Genomic DNA, 17,584 nt, shown 5'->3' with positions numbered 1-17,584 from the left:
TAGTAAATCTGTTACAGGATAACCAGCAGAAGGGATCTACTGCCCTGGAGTTTTCACAATAAGGAGCCAGGAAGGTGTCCAGCACCATCACAATTTTACTTGAATAATTGCCAGAAAATTTTCTCCCTACAGTATATGGCCTATAGTCTTACAGATATTAAATAATTTCAGTCCAAGTTTGGATTTTATGACACAGGCTAAGGATTTGGATGTCAAACCCCTTTTCCAAAAGGCATCATACAGACACTTTAGAATAGTTTAATGCCTGCTCTTGATTTGTTTGTCCCCTCTGTTTGTAAGAGCAACTCAATCCTTCCTTCACAGCTCAGCAGGTCTGCACACAACAGCTGGATTTTGTCAGCCCAAGGGTTAGCCAGTGTCAATGGCATCCAACTGGTTATGATCAGTCTGAGCAGCCTGCAAGAAGCTGTTCAGTGTGTCAGACCTGTTTGTCTAGCATGACAGAACACAGAATTGCAAAAACACAAGACAGACCTTTTAGCAAGGGGAAGGGAAGGATTGTAAATATGAAAGGGCCTTCCTGGCTTGTCAGAAGGTACATTGTTTCTAGAGGTAGGCTCTTCAAGTCTCTTCTGTAAATGTTTTAAGCTTTATCTTCAAAAGCCAGAGGGATTTAGAACTCCAGTTTAGGCCTCTCCCCTTCAAGTAAGATACTCACATTACAGCAGTTGAAGGCCAGCTGGAGGAAGTCAGGAGGACAGTCTCCCACCATGTGCTGGAAGGAATCATAATCTAACCCAAAATTCTGTACAAACGACAACAAAGCATAGAGAAACAAATGAGGTCTTCTGTCTAGCTCAAAGCATATTCTTTTTATGGGATCCCTGTGTCAAATTATCAGGAATAACCATGAACACTTCTCAGCAACCACATAACAGAGGAATCTGAGAAAATTTCATGCACACTCCAAACTGCAGCATTCCCAGTTGGAATTACGGATACTGGATAGCTGCAAGAGAATGAACTGACATCAAAGCCCATCCTTCTTCCTGGATTCAAATGCAATTCATTTCACTTGAAATGTGAATTGTGGATTTGGAAACAATACTGTATACTATGATGTTTCACTGTAGTGACTTTCATAATGCAAATTAACAGCCTGCTCTAAAACCAGAGGCTTTGCTATGATGGAAATGTATCAGTTATAATGGCTAACTTTTCAGTGGATGGTAGAGTGGTAATACAAATTATACAGTTCCTTAAGTGCATGTCTATAAAATCTGAAGGGCAGACTAAAAAATAATCTTTTATTTATTGAAGTTCAAGACCTAAGCAACTTTCCATTTTCAGAAATGGAGGGGGATTGACAATTTGGAATAACCTCCACAGAGGGTCAAAAACTGCCCTGTAGATGGGATGAAAATGAAAAAAGTATCTTTAATTAGTAAATTATAGCTCAGATCCACAGCGCTAGCAGAGTCCACACAAAAATAAGGATGAACTTATTTTAGCTGCTGTTAGCACATCTCCTGCCCCTTTCACAAGGGGGGGCTGCTTAGTGCATGCAGAGTGCCATAAGTGCCTCCTTGTGAACCTGGCAAGAAGTCTACATGAGCTATCACTCCACAAAAGGAAGAGTTTGCATTGCAATGCTCTCAATGTCCTGCCAGCAAGGGGCAGAAAGGATTCCCATGAGGATTGTAGCTGCACAAAGTCTTTGAGAAAGTGTCTTCAATGGAGCTTCCTACAATAACAGCATAAAGAGCAAAAGCTTTTTACAGGCTATTTTTAATGTCACACCTATTCATCCTATCTTAGACAGCACTGGCAGAAGTTCTAAAGGCTGAGCCGTTATCATGGCAGACTCAGCACCTCCCACCAGTGTTACAAACACAACCACGTACCTCTGTGCGAGGGAGATAGTCTGGGTCTGCCTGGATTCTTGCTATAATCTCACACAGAATTATGCCATAGGAGAACACATCTGCCTGAGAGAGAAAAAAATTAATAGACACATGGTTCAGCTATGAATACTCAGTGTTCTTATCTGCCACTGAGTTTCTCCTTACCCCAAATGGCTATCATGAAACAACTAAACAACACCACAGCCTTACAACACTGAGCAACTGCATTAGAGCTAACATTTTCCATGTGAAGAAACCCATGCTCACAGAAAGCATTCTTGTTGCACAAATAGCAATGATAAATTTAAATTTTTTCAAGGAAAAATAAAGAAAACCCACCAAATTCAATTCAGCAATCCAAAAATTTAAAAAATAAAAAAATCCTTCCTTGCACAAAGAATAGTGAAGTTCCATTTGATGTCCTACACATGGGAATAATTAAAAACCTGGCCAAAACATGACTTGCCCATATATGACTGTGGCTAGAAAAACAGGTTTAGAATACACAATTCACAGCCTAGCCAGAACATTAATGCTATTTTAAAGAAAAATTACATTTTCCTCTTCTCAGTTCACTACCTCTGGAGAAAACTCTCTTCACAAAACTTGAGATATCTAGCAGCACTGTATATCACGTTTAATTTCTATGACATTTAGTAACCACTTATCTGACTACCTCTGGAGCTGCACAGTTCCTCAGATTTCCACCCACCTGAATATTGCAGGTAATAAAATTTAGGAAAACATAGAATACAAGTCTAGAGGGCAGAAGCATGAATCCATCCCCTTATGTATCAGGCTTGTTTATATGCCCCCTTTCATGCTGAAGAAGTATGTCAACTGCTTCCTCCTTAGTCTCCCCCATGAAGAATGTGGCACCATAGATTTGGGTACTTCATTATTAATTTAGGTCAATTAAACTCTTAACAGCTTTGAAACGATAATTATTACATTAATTACTGAGGTAGTTACTGCTTTCCTGCAAATTAAAAGTATCACCAATTAAACAGATCATTAACTACTAGATACAGAGAGGTGCAGGATATGGGCTTTATCACAGAAAAGCTGCACTGGCAGAGCTGAAGTAATGGAGACAAAAACCTGTGTAAAGATATTGAACTTAGAAACACCTTTGGAGAACATTTTGTCTTATCAAGGTATCTTACCTTAAGACATGCTGGTTTATTTTTTATATTTATACACACACACATACATATACATATATGTATACACACACAGAATTGTGCAAAGGTTACATACAGACCTTACTTCTACCCAGTTTTCACTAGCGTACAGTCAGGGAAGCAACTTCACTACATTTCTCAGATTTGGTTAAATTAAATTGTGTTAGGTCAACAGCACATCACTGTATTTCAATATGTGGGGTTTTCCAGAATGGAAATAGCATAACAGAACAATCCTAAAGCCAATTCTACTTCCATATAAGAAAAATACCATGAATTAAAAATATTAGCTATTTAATTCTCACTCTCCCTTAGTCTGAGTGATCTACTGAGTACAGAAACATTACAAGTGAAAATAACAATAGTTTTAATATGATGGAAATTCTAGATCCTGCCTACCACTAGAGAAGAGAAACATTTAACAACTAACTGCATTTATATCATGTACCTACCTTTTCATTGTAGGGCTCATCTCTGAGAACTTCTGGTGCCATCCAGAAGGGTGAACCCACAACTGGTAACTTCTCACTATACAGATGTGGGATAGATATGAATGGGAGGTGGCAGAAGAGAAGGAAGAACCATTAATTAAATCGTTAAGCACTGCTGCTAACTTACCCAATCAATTACTTCAATCAATTAAAGCATGTTTTATTTTAAGGTCACAGCTATTTAATAGTTTTTTATTGCCTAACTCTTAGCAGAGTTGGCTCCTTCATCTCTCCATAAAAAGGTCTGTGGACATAATTTTTGGGCTAGATGCCAAGCTCTCCATTCATCCAGCAAGACATGCAGGTATCCATCCCTACATGAATATTCACCTCTGAATGAAGCCAAACATTAATTATTAAAATAATAAAGATTTGAAAAGTGTATTAAAAAATAAAAATCAAGATGGACCAGATGAATCCTTTAATATGGAAAATGAAAAGTAATCAGAACAGATCCAGTTTGAAAAACTTTCCACAAAGCTGAATACTGAGGCCTCAAGAAAGGCTCCAGCCTGTCACCCAGCTGATCTTGAGGGAATACCCATTTTAAAAAGAAAAGACCTCTGAAGTTCTCAAGGTAGCATAACTTGTTACCAGCTAACTGGAAAGAACAAAGCTGCATTTGAATATGGAGGTAAAACTAGATAAAAACAAAATAGTGGCTTATGTAGCAATTCTATTATGTTGCAGGTTTTAGTCTCAAGCTATCTTAACAGTTTTCAGGGCATCTCAAAGCTGGGTATTAAGGACACCTTCAGGCACCTGTAGTGTCTTCCGGATTTTTCTGAATACAGCTCAAGCTTTCAGCACCTCACAGAGTGCTGCTCCAAGCAGCTACAAGATAGACATTGGCTATACTTTTCAGTAGTTTGTAAATTAAGATGCTCACTTTAAGTTTTTAGATCCAAGCCTTCAGATCTCTTAAGATATGCAATTTTTAGGATATGTGCAGTTTAAAAACTATGTGCAGTTGAGATAAATTTTTATTGTTTTCTTTGCAGTCAGAAGTGCTGGAAGGCTTTTATTTATTTTACACAGAAGCACACACTGGAGAAAATCTGACAGCACATTTCACAGTCAGAATACTCAGCAACACACAAGTCAATATACAGAGAGAACAATGAAATCCTTGTCCTTGATCTCTCTAATGGAGGCATGACAAAAGGACTATTTTCAATTGTGACAATAGCTTGTGACAGTCCCCTGTGCATTCCTCAAATGAGTTAAGATTATAATTTCATCCTAGGGAAAAGAAAATGGTGAGTTAGACAGTAATTTTATAATTAATTTTATTTTACTCTGTTTTAATCCTGGATCTTAAAAACTACCCAGGAGATTAAATAAGAATAATGCTGGAATGCCTCTGAATATTGTTTATGAAAGTGCAAAGAAACTAAAAAGTTACTTGAAATCAACAAATGACATTTATTACAAAATCATCCCAATCCAGAATGCTGGACAGCATTTTTGTATTTCTTTGTGTTTTGGGTTTTTTTAAACCCAAAATTCCCAAGTACCAGATTAAAAGATCTACTGAAAAGCTTGAGCAAATCCTTTAGTGATTGGAACATTTTTGAAGAATAAATGTCACTATTAAATATCAAAATGGACAGTAATTAGGGCTGGAACATTTTGGCTATACAGCCTACAGTTCCAGACTGAAGACTGAGGGTATTTTTTGAAAATTCTGTACCAGAGTGCGAATAACAGCCTCAGGGATCTGGTTCACTACAGTTTCTCACCTGCACTAGTACTACAACTCTCGCTCCATTTAGATTAGCTTGCATACCTGTGATCAGGAATTTTCTCTGCTAAACCAAAGTCTCCAACTATTGCTGAGTATCCATTCTCATCATGTTTGATTAAACAGTTCTGGAAAAAAAAATAAAAACAAAAACCAAACAGAAGAGTTATTGTCTGGGCATGAAACCTCTATAACATTCCAGATTAAAAATAGATAAAACAAGACTATAAATATAGTTTGGAAGATATTCATCTATGAGAAACTTCTGTCTGAGAGCAACAACCCTTTTCCCCCACCCTCCCCCTGCACAATCACATGTCTGTCAAGATGCTGCAAACAGCCCTCCACTTAGCTAATAATCCACTTAAAAACTTGCTGAGAAGGCAGGCAGCCAGAGGCAGCACATACCCTGCTAGGTTTTAACAAGAATTAAGATGATTTAGCTCCCTTATGCTCAAATATGCAATACATGCTGTTCACTATAGCACCTTACATTTTCTTTTTACAATTTGCTTGTACTTGACCAGAATACAAGATCAGAGTAGACTCTAAATGCCTTTATATATTTTGCTACATTACTGAAAAGGAACTCGCTGCTTTGCAGTAAACTTCCATGAGAAAATATAAGATGTGATCAAATTATATGTGCTTTTAAAATCACAAAATTTATTATTTTATAGACATCATAAAACATGATTTAAGAAAAAATTCTAATAGGGAAATGCTGTCAGTCTTTTCCTTTCAGTTGTGCCCTCCAGTGTCAGGATGGAGGGCAACTTAAGGACACACACAGACAATTGTACTCTCACATCACATCACACATAGGGTATTATCGATTTATTTTTGTTATTTATTTACAACTCGCAGAAATATGCTTCGACCGTTTCAGTATCACATCTTTTCCCATTTCACCAAATGAATGATAGCTGATGCCCTGCATTTTGTTCTGTCCTGCAATAGGTGGAACAGGACAGAGAATTCATTCCTTTCCCACATGCTGGTTCTGTATCCTTCTGCAGGCAGTACAATAGCAGTGACAGGCAGCAAACCACTGCTGACTCCTACCGAGTGGTACCCTGCATTAATTAGCTAAACAGCAGGAAACACTTTCTGGCTTTATTGTGCCTGGATATACAAAAGCCCCTTGCTGACCCCAGAGCATTAGCTTGTCTGTACAATGCAGCTACCGAGAAAAGTGAGTCCCTTGTCTAAAAGATCAAGTTCGGGTCATCACTGTTTACATTATTTAGAGACGATTGTGGCTCAGGCCATGAAGTGAGTTTTCTTCCTGCCAATTAAAAGGTTAAGCAAGTCACTCCTGAGATCATGTAAAGAAAATGCATGCCAGCCTCTTGAAACACATGCCAGGCTCCTGAGATGCAAAGCTTCATTTGTTTAGCATGACTCAAGTATAATAACTACAGTTAGTTTGGGGATTCATAAACATGTACCAAGTTAAATCAACTGTGCTTGCCCAAGGAGCAGCAAAGCTTCTCAGTTGTGGGCTTTGTTATCTTTTATCAAAGAGGGCATTCATTCAGCTTGCCTCTCTTTAAACATTTGGTCACTCTAAGTGGACTTAAAACTGAGAAGGATAAAACTACTGAAAAATCTTACTCAAATGATTCAGACAAGTGGAATTTCACTGCGTACCACACAGAAACAAGTCCATGAGGACACCAAAGATTTTGCAGTGTTCAAGAAGGCTGATACTATTTTATGCAGAAAAAAATTCAGGTTACTTTTCTGCCATAGATTTCTCAGCCACTGAAGATGATTCTTAATTCGACTTTTTTTTGAAAAAAACCTCTAACATTCATAAACATTAGTTTGGAAATATAGATTTCCTTCTTGCATTATACCTTTGATTATTTACATTTTATTCATTTTGAGAAGCAAGACTGCAGTACTTAATTTTACCTTCTGGGTTTTATGGATTGTTATTCTCCAGTAACCCCTGATCTCCAAAATTTTGACAAAACATTTACATCCCAACTAAGAACTATTTTCAACATAAACTAAAAATCTGTCTACTGATCTTAAGATCCACTATAATTTACAAGGCTGCTTTGATACCAAAAGGAAGCTTAAATGAAAGAACATCCTGACAGCAAATATTCCTTCGGCTTCTTAGCAGTATCTAATCGCATCCTGTTAGACAGTGATACAACAACTGAGGCTGAACAATCCTATCCCCCACCAAGCCCCATGCAGTCTCAGCTTTCAGGTGCAGCACTGAACTATTACACAACTAGGTTATTCCTAGATAAATCATACATTAAATCAATGCTGCCTGACAGCTCTGAGCCCCTTCCCTGATGAGCAGGATTTGCCTGCAACAGAGCCAAGCTCCCTTTCAGTGCAAGCGTTTGGAGAGACCCAACAGCAATTCATCCCATTGCTGTGGGGGCCACAGGACCTGCAGGAGAGCCCACTCCACCAGGAGAAGGCACCAGGGGAAAGCCTTGGGACACGTTCCTGCTGTGGATTACTGATGAGCTGTTCTGCTGCGGTGGGCTGCACAAAATGTTCTCTCTCATTAGTGGACGCCTGTCTTTTGTTTGCACATGAAGAAGTGCTGAGTGTGAATTTAAATTCATTAGGACACGTATTCCAATACAAGAGTGGCTTTTTTATTCATACTTAAATCAGCCACAGGCAGGTGACATGTACCATACAATAAAATTCCAGTGTCACTACAAATGCTCACTGTAGTGAAACTAAACTGATTTAATTCATCTGGGGCAAATTTCTACATAGCTAAGCACAGATTTCCTGGAACCCAGAAAGAATGAAAGCCCATTCCTAGCAGAAACAGCAGTAACCCCTTTCTACATAAACCAGCAGGGTCAGATGTCACTTCTCCAGCCTGTACTGCCCATTCAGGACAAGGTTATGCAGATGCTAAAGCTGCATTCTGAGCTGAGATTCTCCAAGCGGTCAAGGCAAACCCTCAGCACCACCATACTCCTCCTCCCCACTTCCCACCCTAGTAGTGCCATTGCACAACACTGTGCCAAACCCACAGCACAGATAATGGAGTTAGCAGATTTAAGATGCAATTCATAAACAGGGGACAACACAGCCTGCTGTGGTTCATGTGCACTGAATGAAAAACAAAGAATTCACATTCTATCAACAAGATAAATCAAGATCAAAAAGGGACAAAGCTTCAGTAGACTAAAAGGTTGAAAAGAGCTTCTGAATTTAATCTAGAGGTGGTATCTTAGTGGGAAAAATACAAACGTAAAAACTGCACTGCTTCTTCTAATAAAGTGATACTTCTCAGTTTCTTAAAAAATAGTATATCATTGTGGTATGAAGAAGTTCCATCAATGGATTTTAGCTCAGAGATGCAAGAGTTCAAACCCCTCATAGTGCAAAGAGCCTCTCAACAACTGCCTATGAAATGAAATGCCAAGCAGCTTCACAACATGAGCTTTGAGAAAGCATTTTTGACTTACTATTGCACTATTTGTATAAGCTGCAAGGCAATAAAACTTGGTGACCTTTCCAGGCTCTCTTTCTGGACCTCTACAGACAGGGATGTTCTTTCCTTTGGCAGCTCACACAGTCAAAGAGGGCAGTATTTGACTTCAGCTGAGTTTTTGAGGGATTTTTTTCCTCCCAAAATAGGGACCTCATCAGTTCTTCCTGAGGCAGTCTCTTAATAGAAGCAAGGAGCTCTGTACATGAGTCTGAAAGAGTTAACAGAGCTGTTTATGCAGACAGATGTGAAAGAACACAAAGCCCCCTTTGTGTGTTACAGGAGCTTAACATCTGCTTTGCACAGCATAATCCTACTAAGACAAACGCAATATTCTACTCTCCCTTTTACATAAACAAAAATGAAAATGGACTCAAGAGTTTCAGAGTTAAAAATAAGTTGCTTAAATGAAGAAAAACCATAGTTTTATTTTATGTTATTACATAAAAAGTAAACTTCTCCGAGATTTTACTGCACTCCAGAAAACACAGAGATGCTACTGCAGTGTTGTTTGCAACCTTCTGATAACTGTTACCAAATTGAAATATTTAAAGGCAAATTGAGATGTATCAGCTGTTTAAAAAGTGCCATCCCCTAGGAGAAACCCCACTGAGAATTAAATGTGTAACAGGAAGTTTACAGTACTAGATACACTTTTGAAACTATTACACTTAAGGGAAAGGTCCCATTTGGTTCCTGAAGTATCAGTAGAAGTTTTGTATTGAGACTATCATTAGAAACAGCCGTCTGTAACAGCTAATTTTTCCAGTGCAAGCCCTCTCCTGCAGTGCAAAATATCCAGACAAGCGCTTATTCCAGCACAAAGGGGACCTTGCAACTGCAGCACCAACTATGAGACTCATCAGACAAAGGTGCTGTTCACGGCCTGGGGCTTATTTTGTTTTAAAGAAGCAAACAGCATACAAGGTAGGAAGTCAGGGCATGCCACTTTCAAGCCCAAAGGCAGTGAATTTGTTACATCAGATAATCCACAGTAATTACTTACATGCATGATTCTCTCCTATAGTAATTGAGACTGCTCCTCTCAGTGAGAGAAGGTTGAGCCATTACACACTGTAAAGTGAAAGCAGATGTTTGCAGGAATACACACACACATACACACGTGTTTATATGTATGTGCCCAGAGATTACAATTTCTCCATAGATTTTATCATCAATGGAGCTCACAATGTTCCCTAAAACTGCTCACAACCTACTATGGATTATAAAGCCTTGTTTTCAATTATACATAATTCTGTAAAGCTAAAAGGCATTTGTTTGGAGGCTTGCTTCTTTGTTTTTAATCAAGAGTTTTGGTAGTGCATTTTTAGGGAGGGGGTGTAAACCATCAAAATATCAGTCTATGGTATCATACTGAATTTGTCGTGTTCTCAAATTGAAATGTGGTGACACCTCTGTACAAGATGCTCCTGTTGCTACCTCTGCAAAGAGCAGACTGGGATAGAGTAGAACAGTATAAGCTGCATGAGGAATATGAGAGCACGACTAAGGTGACAAGACAGAGGATAAGCCCAAACCAGGGACTGGCAGGGACCAAGACCAGGATCCTGAGCCAGAGAGAAAAAAGAAAATACTGTTACAAGTAGAGAAGAACTGCAAGTACAGGGTGATGGTGGCAGGGATCAGAGCTAACCTGGAGCACCAGAATATGGTGAGAACTAGAAACGGCTAAACATGCTAAAGACCAAAACACAAAGAGTTTGGAAAAAGCATCAAACAGGAGCAATAGGAAGAGAGTAAATCAAGTCAGCCAGACTAGGATTTTGATCAGTAAGGTTGGGGGGCAGGAACTGGAAGCAAAAAGAAGAGAAAACACCTATGAACAAGGATGAAATGCCTGATCAGAGACTAGCATTGTACACTATCAGGATTAGATAGTAACAGAGCAGGTGTGATTGGTCCTGGAAAAACAGGCAGACTCCTGGATGTTCTCTTCTCACTGCCAAAGAATCTCTTGTTCCCTTTCCCATTCCTTCTCCATAGCAAAAACATACAATGTGTTTTAGCAATACCAATTAACCCTAACAATAAATACAAATTAAATATACTTCATGCAGTAGTTACCGTAGTAACTAAAGTAACAGACACCTTACCATGAATCTCAAGCTTCCAACTCTAAAACAAAGTGCAGAATGCCATTTTTCCCAAAACCGGTAGGAAGTTGCAGACAATAAACACTACATCAAAAAACAATATTGCACAAAAGATGGGATGTGAAACTTCTGCAACAACTTTCCCTCTTCCCCTTATGCATACATTTTAAGGTAACATCCTTAGTTACACAATCATAGACAGTTTTCTACTTGGAATCCATTTCTATACTAATCACAAAGGATTGATGCTGATGGTGAATTGGGGCTGTACATAAAACACTTGGACCACTATTTTCAGGACTCTGACCACTCTTCCCACAGAAAGTAGGGTGACAGAAAGGCTGGGAAGAAATGAAAGGAAAGCCTGGACTGCAAATGAAACTCTTCTGTCTTGTGGTTAAGACTATTGCAGTGTAGCCCTGGGATCTGGATTCTGGCCTTCCTCAGCATCACAGAAGGATTCTGTAACAACGAAGCTACTTTAGCAAAATCTTTCACAAGTTGTTACTTATCTTGTGCTTTCTCTGCCTCCAGGGGTCAAACCTGACTATTTTATAAGTGCTGTAATGCTTCCAACTGTCTCTGAGGTCAGCAAGCATATTGCTTTGAACTTAAACATGTAAAATGCAAATACTCCAAACAAAGCCTTAAAGCACATACTCAACATTCACAAATATTCTTGCTTTTAATCTGTTATTATCTTCATAACAGAAATACTGTAAGAATAATTTCTGGTATTAGGAAAGTCACTGGCATAAGATGACAAGGAAATCTACAGTGCTTCCAGAGCAGGGTTTGAATGCAGTGCAAATACAGTGTAAACAAGGTGTTGAAGAAACTGTGTAGCAGTAAGACACTTGTTTTAAGAGTGAAGTACAAAGGGATTTTGCTATATTATTTTTGCAGGTTAGATACTTCTTCCCCATGCGTTCCCAAACATGGTTATTTTAACTGTAAGTTACAACAGCTAGAATGCTGTAAAACCAAGTCAGATTTTAAAAAAAACTATCACAATTAAGTTGCTTCTGTTGAAACGCTTTCACAATATGATTTCTGCTTTAATAATTGCATCTTCTATGATTAAGAGTTTCAGAGTTAAAATTAATAACCAGAGTTCCTTGACAATCACCAAAAGATGAAGAAAATTCCCATAATTCCAAGATGCAAATCCTCCTTCCGCACACTCAGTGAGGCTCCAATGAAAAACAATTCATGGGGTTTGTGGTGATATGGATAGGGGACAGGGAATAAGTCAATGAGGTTGGCTGTCAGAACCCATCTGTGGCTTCATTTCCATATAAATCTTTCCATGACAAGTCAAAAGTGCAGACTTTACATTTCTTGGCCTATAAAAAGTGCGAGACACTCTGCCCACTGCCCTCCTCCGTGCAGGCTGCAAATGGCCAGTCTGACCACTCGTACCTTCTGACAGATTCAAGCCAGGCTGCTGCTAGCAACTAGGGCAGCTCAGCCTGATCAGCTACAGCAGCCCAGGCACTGAGCTGCCCATGACATGGGGAAGCAGTGGCTGTCAGGGTAGCACATCCCTTGTAACAAGTGCTGCCTCTCTTTCTGACAGAAGGACATTGGGAAGGGCACCAGTGGGATATGAGCGCTGACATCCCCGTGGGCTGTCACATCGACTATAATGACCTACATCTACTCTTCTCTACCGTTCTTCCCTCTGGCCTCCTGCAGTATCAATGCTGTTCTGTTCCTCTCCACATGGTGCAATTAGGAAGAGAGATCACCCTGGTGTACACTAATGGCCCAATCCACTTATTTTCCAATCTTAGATTGGCAGGAACTTTTCTTTCTTTAAATTGTTAAGCATCAAATACATTGACACATAAAATGCTAAGAGCAGGACAGCTCTGCTGCCATAACTGACACAGTAAAATTTATGTATCACACCATCCACTCAAACAAGCTCAGGAATTAGAGGTTTGCCAGAAACAGAAAGGTAGAAGCATGGTTCTAAATTAATTAAAATTACTAAAATTCATATTAAAGGGACAGTTTGCAATGGGTTATCATCCTAAGTGTAACACGAAGCATGGGGATATTCCTACACAGAACTCAGTTTCATTCTGTTCAGACTTTGGTCAAGGCCAGCAAGTTTCACAGAAAAATGCTCCACTCTCCCACCTTGCAAACTCAATCTGTTCTGACTTGCAGATGTCTAAACCCTTGTCTTTGCCTTCATTTGAATAATAAAGCCATCCCATCAATTAGTGAAGTTTACTGAAGAAAGGAGGACAATACAGAATAGTATTGAATTTGCCCTTGTTCAATCCAAGTTCTCTCCCAAGGAAAGAGTCCATCACATCTTCCTTCAGCTTGTTCACACACTGACTATTTGCTAGTAGGAATAAAGACAACACATCCTATCACCAGTACAAACCTGGTAAAAGTCAAGGCATCTTCTCAAGCAGTAGCCAAAAGCTGTAGTCTGAGAACTGAAAATTTTTGGTGACAGGTTTTTCCTACTGTTATTTTAATTGTTTTGCTTTGGAACAAAGTTACTTTTTTAAAACTTAGTCAGTCAGCAGGGCAAACATTTGCCCAAAAGGGGAGTAGTTTGCCCAACAGATTTAAAGCTTATTTCATCAACACCTTAATAGGCTAACAAAATTCACAAGTTATTGAAGGTGAGTGTTTAAGCCCAGGTGTTTACTTCCTTCCATAGAACGAGGAAAGTGCATACATCACATTAAAAAATTAAACTTTAAAAAATAAACAAAACAGCACCGAAACAACCCAAAAATCCCCAAGAAATTGAAAAACACATACTATAGCTGTCATAAATTAAATTCTGTATTATTCTTAGAGCTGACAGCTTCTGATGTGACCCACACAGATACTATAACTTTAGTGCCAAGAACCATCCATGTATAGCATAACTGCTAGCAAATTTTCACTATTTAATTTGTTGTTCATTTATTTCTTGAATAACTTTAACTACTTCCCGTGGCCTCTGATAAGTTTGCTCTTGCTGGGACATCCCGCATCCCTCCCAGCGGGTGCAGCTTTCTGAACAAATGGCATTCAACAATAGATAACACTGAAGCATTGGCAGGGCAGCTCCAGAGAATGACATACAGTTATGTAAAGCTTGGAACAAAGGCATTCACAGGGATCCCAGGAACTGCATTTTCGTATGACCAACCATCACAGAAAGTGTTATAATAAATGCTGCAGGCACTGGGTTCTCCTTAGTTACTTTGGTTCCTTGCAGTAACTCTACCCTTAAATGCACTAAAATACATCCTGGACTGAAAAAGAAAGGAGAACACCAAGTTGTCTTTTCAGATATTTTTATGCATCTCTTACCTGCACACTCCAAGGTGACTGAAATAGAGCTTTCTGAGTCTATCATGTCAAAGTGACATGACTCCCAGTCTGGGCAATTTTTCATAAAGTTGATAATTCTTCCTTACAGAATTCAGTGCCTTTTCACTTGAAAGAGCAGCCAAGAAAGTATTTTATGACTTAACCAAAATACTTTTTATCTACCAGCTGAACTTTTTTTGCCTTGATTAAATGCACACTCTATATCTGTTTAACACTGCACTAAGCTTTAAAAAACCCCTAAAACTCAATGAAGGACTAGTAGCCTCATTGGTAAACACATTCTATTGTGGTTTTATTTTTAAAAACTGTCTCTAATCCTAAAAAATAATTCCTTTTAGACTAAATTGAAGTGACATTATGAAGCCTTCTCAGGAACAGTTTTGAAGGACTTTTCATGTTGCAGGCCCCCAGTGAGTTGAAACCAGCTCATTAGCACCAGACAACAGGACAGACAGGACAGCAAAGCCCTCAGCACAGGCTGCAATGGGTGGTAAGAGCCAGTGTGAATACTGGGACAATCTGCTCACAGCTTAGTGCTCCTATGTCAATATTTCTAGCTGAGCTTCAATTATCCAGCTACTTCAGCCAACTAAATTCATGCAAGTTGTCACCAAAGCAATTAGAAAAAATAAATCTATGTCCATTGAAAAGTCTGCCACTGATACATTATTCTGGAAGAAATTTCAAAATCTGAAAGTTTTAGGCAAACTATTTTGATCTTACTGACTTTAAAAATGAAAGAAACATAAACCAGGATTGTACACAGCACTTAATGCAGAATTAGTAATGAAAGGTCACTCTTCCTACAGAAGATTTGTGAAATACACAGGGAAACAAAAACAAGGAGATTTTGAAGTGTGTTTGTAATAATCCACTCAATTTGGGTTCTTTATATGATTAACCTGTTCCAAATGTTAGATTGTTGTGTTTAATTATCCAGGGATTTAAATACTTTACTGAACCACAACTCAAAACTAAAAAAAACTCGGCAGCTGCTTTATGAGAAATCCCAATCTGAACTCATTTAAGGGATGATCTTCCTTCACAATAATAATTTCTGTAGTTTCCATACAAACTATGAACATGTTTTGAGGAAAGTTTTAATTCTACGAACTGCATTTCAATTTGTTTCTCAAAATGTCATACATTACATCTTATATAATAGCAATTCTCTGCATGGAATGGAGGAAGGGAGAAAACCCAACCATCAGTTACAGTACCTTCATTAGGAAGTTCCCTTAATTTTATAAACAGTACCTTGGATGTAAGGTCGCGGTGGAAAATGCCTTTATAGTGAAGATAGCTGATTCCCATAGCAATGTCATACGCCAGTTTCACCCTCACTGTCCAGGGCAGATGCTGGTTGCCATCTAGTAGCTGTTCCAGGTTACCACAATTGATGTACTGAAAAGACAAAGCAACATTTTAAATTAATTATTTAATTTAATATTTTGTCAGGAATGTAAAATTCATCATTACAACAAGCGACCTCAGCTCAGTTACACATTAAAACCTTTTTTTCATATTGCCTTGGCAGGCACAAAAATTGCAGATCAAGAGAAGCTGAAAATGTCTCCCTGCACCCATGCCTTTATGCTAAAGATGCAACAGGCACCACTGTATTAGAATAAATACTCCATGCTACTTAAATAGACCCTTCAGAAACACCTACAATATCATATCACCGTCTCATTTCAGCTTGAGGAAAACTAGGGCAAAAACAATGCAGAGCTGACTTTGATACAGAATCAATCAACCAAAGCAGAGTTAGATATCCAAGTGTAGGTCATGGAGCCAGATCGAGTTCCCAGTTTCCTTAAACTGAAACAGCATCAAAGAAAAATATTACAATGTCCTGCTGTAAGTTCTATTTTTCTCACTGCTGTATCTACAAGTTCTAATCAGCAATATGATTCCCACTGCGTTCAGTATTACATCAACCCCATGAAATGGTAGTCCTCATGAAAAGGAAAGAACATTAAGATCAATGCTACAACAGACAGTGAAACAAAGCAACACCTAAATGATAGTAAGTAATATAGCCCAGGTTAAGACATGGTAACTCCAGCACTTGAATAATCATGACAGCAGCACAGCTTACGCTTTATGTATAGACCCTTTATACCACACCAATGGCTATGTAGTGTTTAAGCAGCTTCTTGTTACACACCCAGCCCCCCAGTAGTGACCAGGTAAAGAGAGGAGCTCACTCCAGAAGGGAAAACTGGCAGCAATGCAGTGACTTCTGTCAAGGAAACCTAAGTGAAGCAGACAGGACAATTTGCTTCCAAGTTTGCCCCATGCATGTATCCCTGCACCAGACTGCACCAACTTCACTTGTCTGTGCCACACAGGTCTCCAACTCTCTCTCAAATGACTTTCCTGTGTCATTCACTCAGACAAAACATGTGGCACCATTCTCATGTTATATTTAAAAAAAAATCTTAATTGCAGCTCTTGTTGTTTCAGAAATGTGGAACCTGCTTGTATTTTGTTCCTCTTCTTTGTGTCTTGGAGCCTGGGACATGAGGCAAACATAAGCCATACACCCTGCAGTGTGGATGGATGTAGCTCATCTCCCAAAGCTGCGCAACAGCAAGGAAAGAACACACACAAGTTGGGATTCTATGGTAAGTTTGGGGGTCACAGGACACCTCCTGAACAGTCTGCAAGAAACAGCTTCTTCCTTACAGCTCGGGTCCACCCATTGCTGATCTCACCAGTGAATTCTGAAAACCCTTTCAGCAGGCAATTATTTGAGGAGGTAAAATTGTCAGGGCAGAGGCACAAAGTGATTTTACCTGGCACAGAGCCCATCAGGAGGGGGCACCTCAAAGCAGCCAGGGTCTCCTATGTGCATCCCTCGGGAGCAGGGCTCATCCCGGCCCATGCACAGCAGCACATTTCACTGGCAGGCCAGGGCATGACCCCTTTCTCCAAAACAACCTGCTCCTTGTGCTAGGAGCTCCTGTGCCAGGAGAGCAGAGCAGCTCTGCAACAGGTCACTCTGAGGCTATGCAATCTCCATCCTTGGAGATTTTCAAGACCAACTAGAGCTGCAGTCAACCTGGTCAGTGCTGAAAACAATGCTGCTTTGAGTTTTTCCAGCTTTGATCTTTCTCATTTCTTTTATCTGAATCCCTAAGGGAGTTGGATGACCTTATAGAGCACACAGGGGAGGAAAAAAAACCCCACAAAAAAAACCCCCAAACTCATGCTCAATACAATGAGATTAAAAATAAAAAAAAACCCATAAGTTGCTATCATGCTTAAGGAAAAAATGGCAACTAAGATTTCTACAGTAACATCTTATATATTCCCAGCCTCCTTGAAACAGTGCAAACA

At 39.2% G+C, this 17,584-nt stretch overlaps 1 protein-coding gene across 1 annotated transcript in view; it reads right to left on the bottom strand.

Moving 5' to 3' along the window:
• Positions 1–17,584, bottom strand: part of TESK2 (testis associated actin remodelling kinase 2) — a 78,352-nt gene that overhangs the window by 9,382 nt on the left and 51,386 nt on the right. The window contains exons 5-9 of the mRNA XM_033067640.1: positions 15,497–15,643; positions 5,330–5,412; positions 3,502–3,577; positions 1,866–1,949; positions 680–766 (exon numbers count right to left, since the gene is read on the bottom strand). Coding sequence (XP_032923531.1) covers positions 680–766; positions 1,866–1,949; positions 3,502–3,577; positions 5,330–5,412; positions 15,497–15,643 — 477 coding nt within the window. The remainder of the gene's footprint in view (positions 1–679; positions 767–1,865; positions 1,950–3,501; positions 3,578–5,329; positions 5,413–15,496; positions 15,644–17,584) is intronic.

The sequence above is a fragment of the Catharus ustulatus genome, chromosome 9 (assembly GCF_009819885.2).
Source record: "Catharus ustulatus isolate bCatUst1 chromosome 9, bCatUst1.pri.v2, whole genome shotgun sequence".
Classification (NCBI taxonomy): Eukaryota; Metazoa; Chordata; class Aves; order Passeriformes; family Turdidae; genus Catharus; species Catharus ustulatus.
This window is presented reverse-complemented; position numbering and strand designations above follow the sequence as displayed.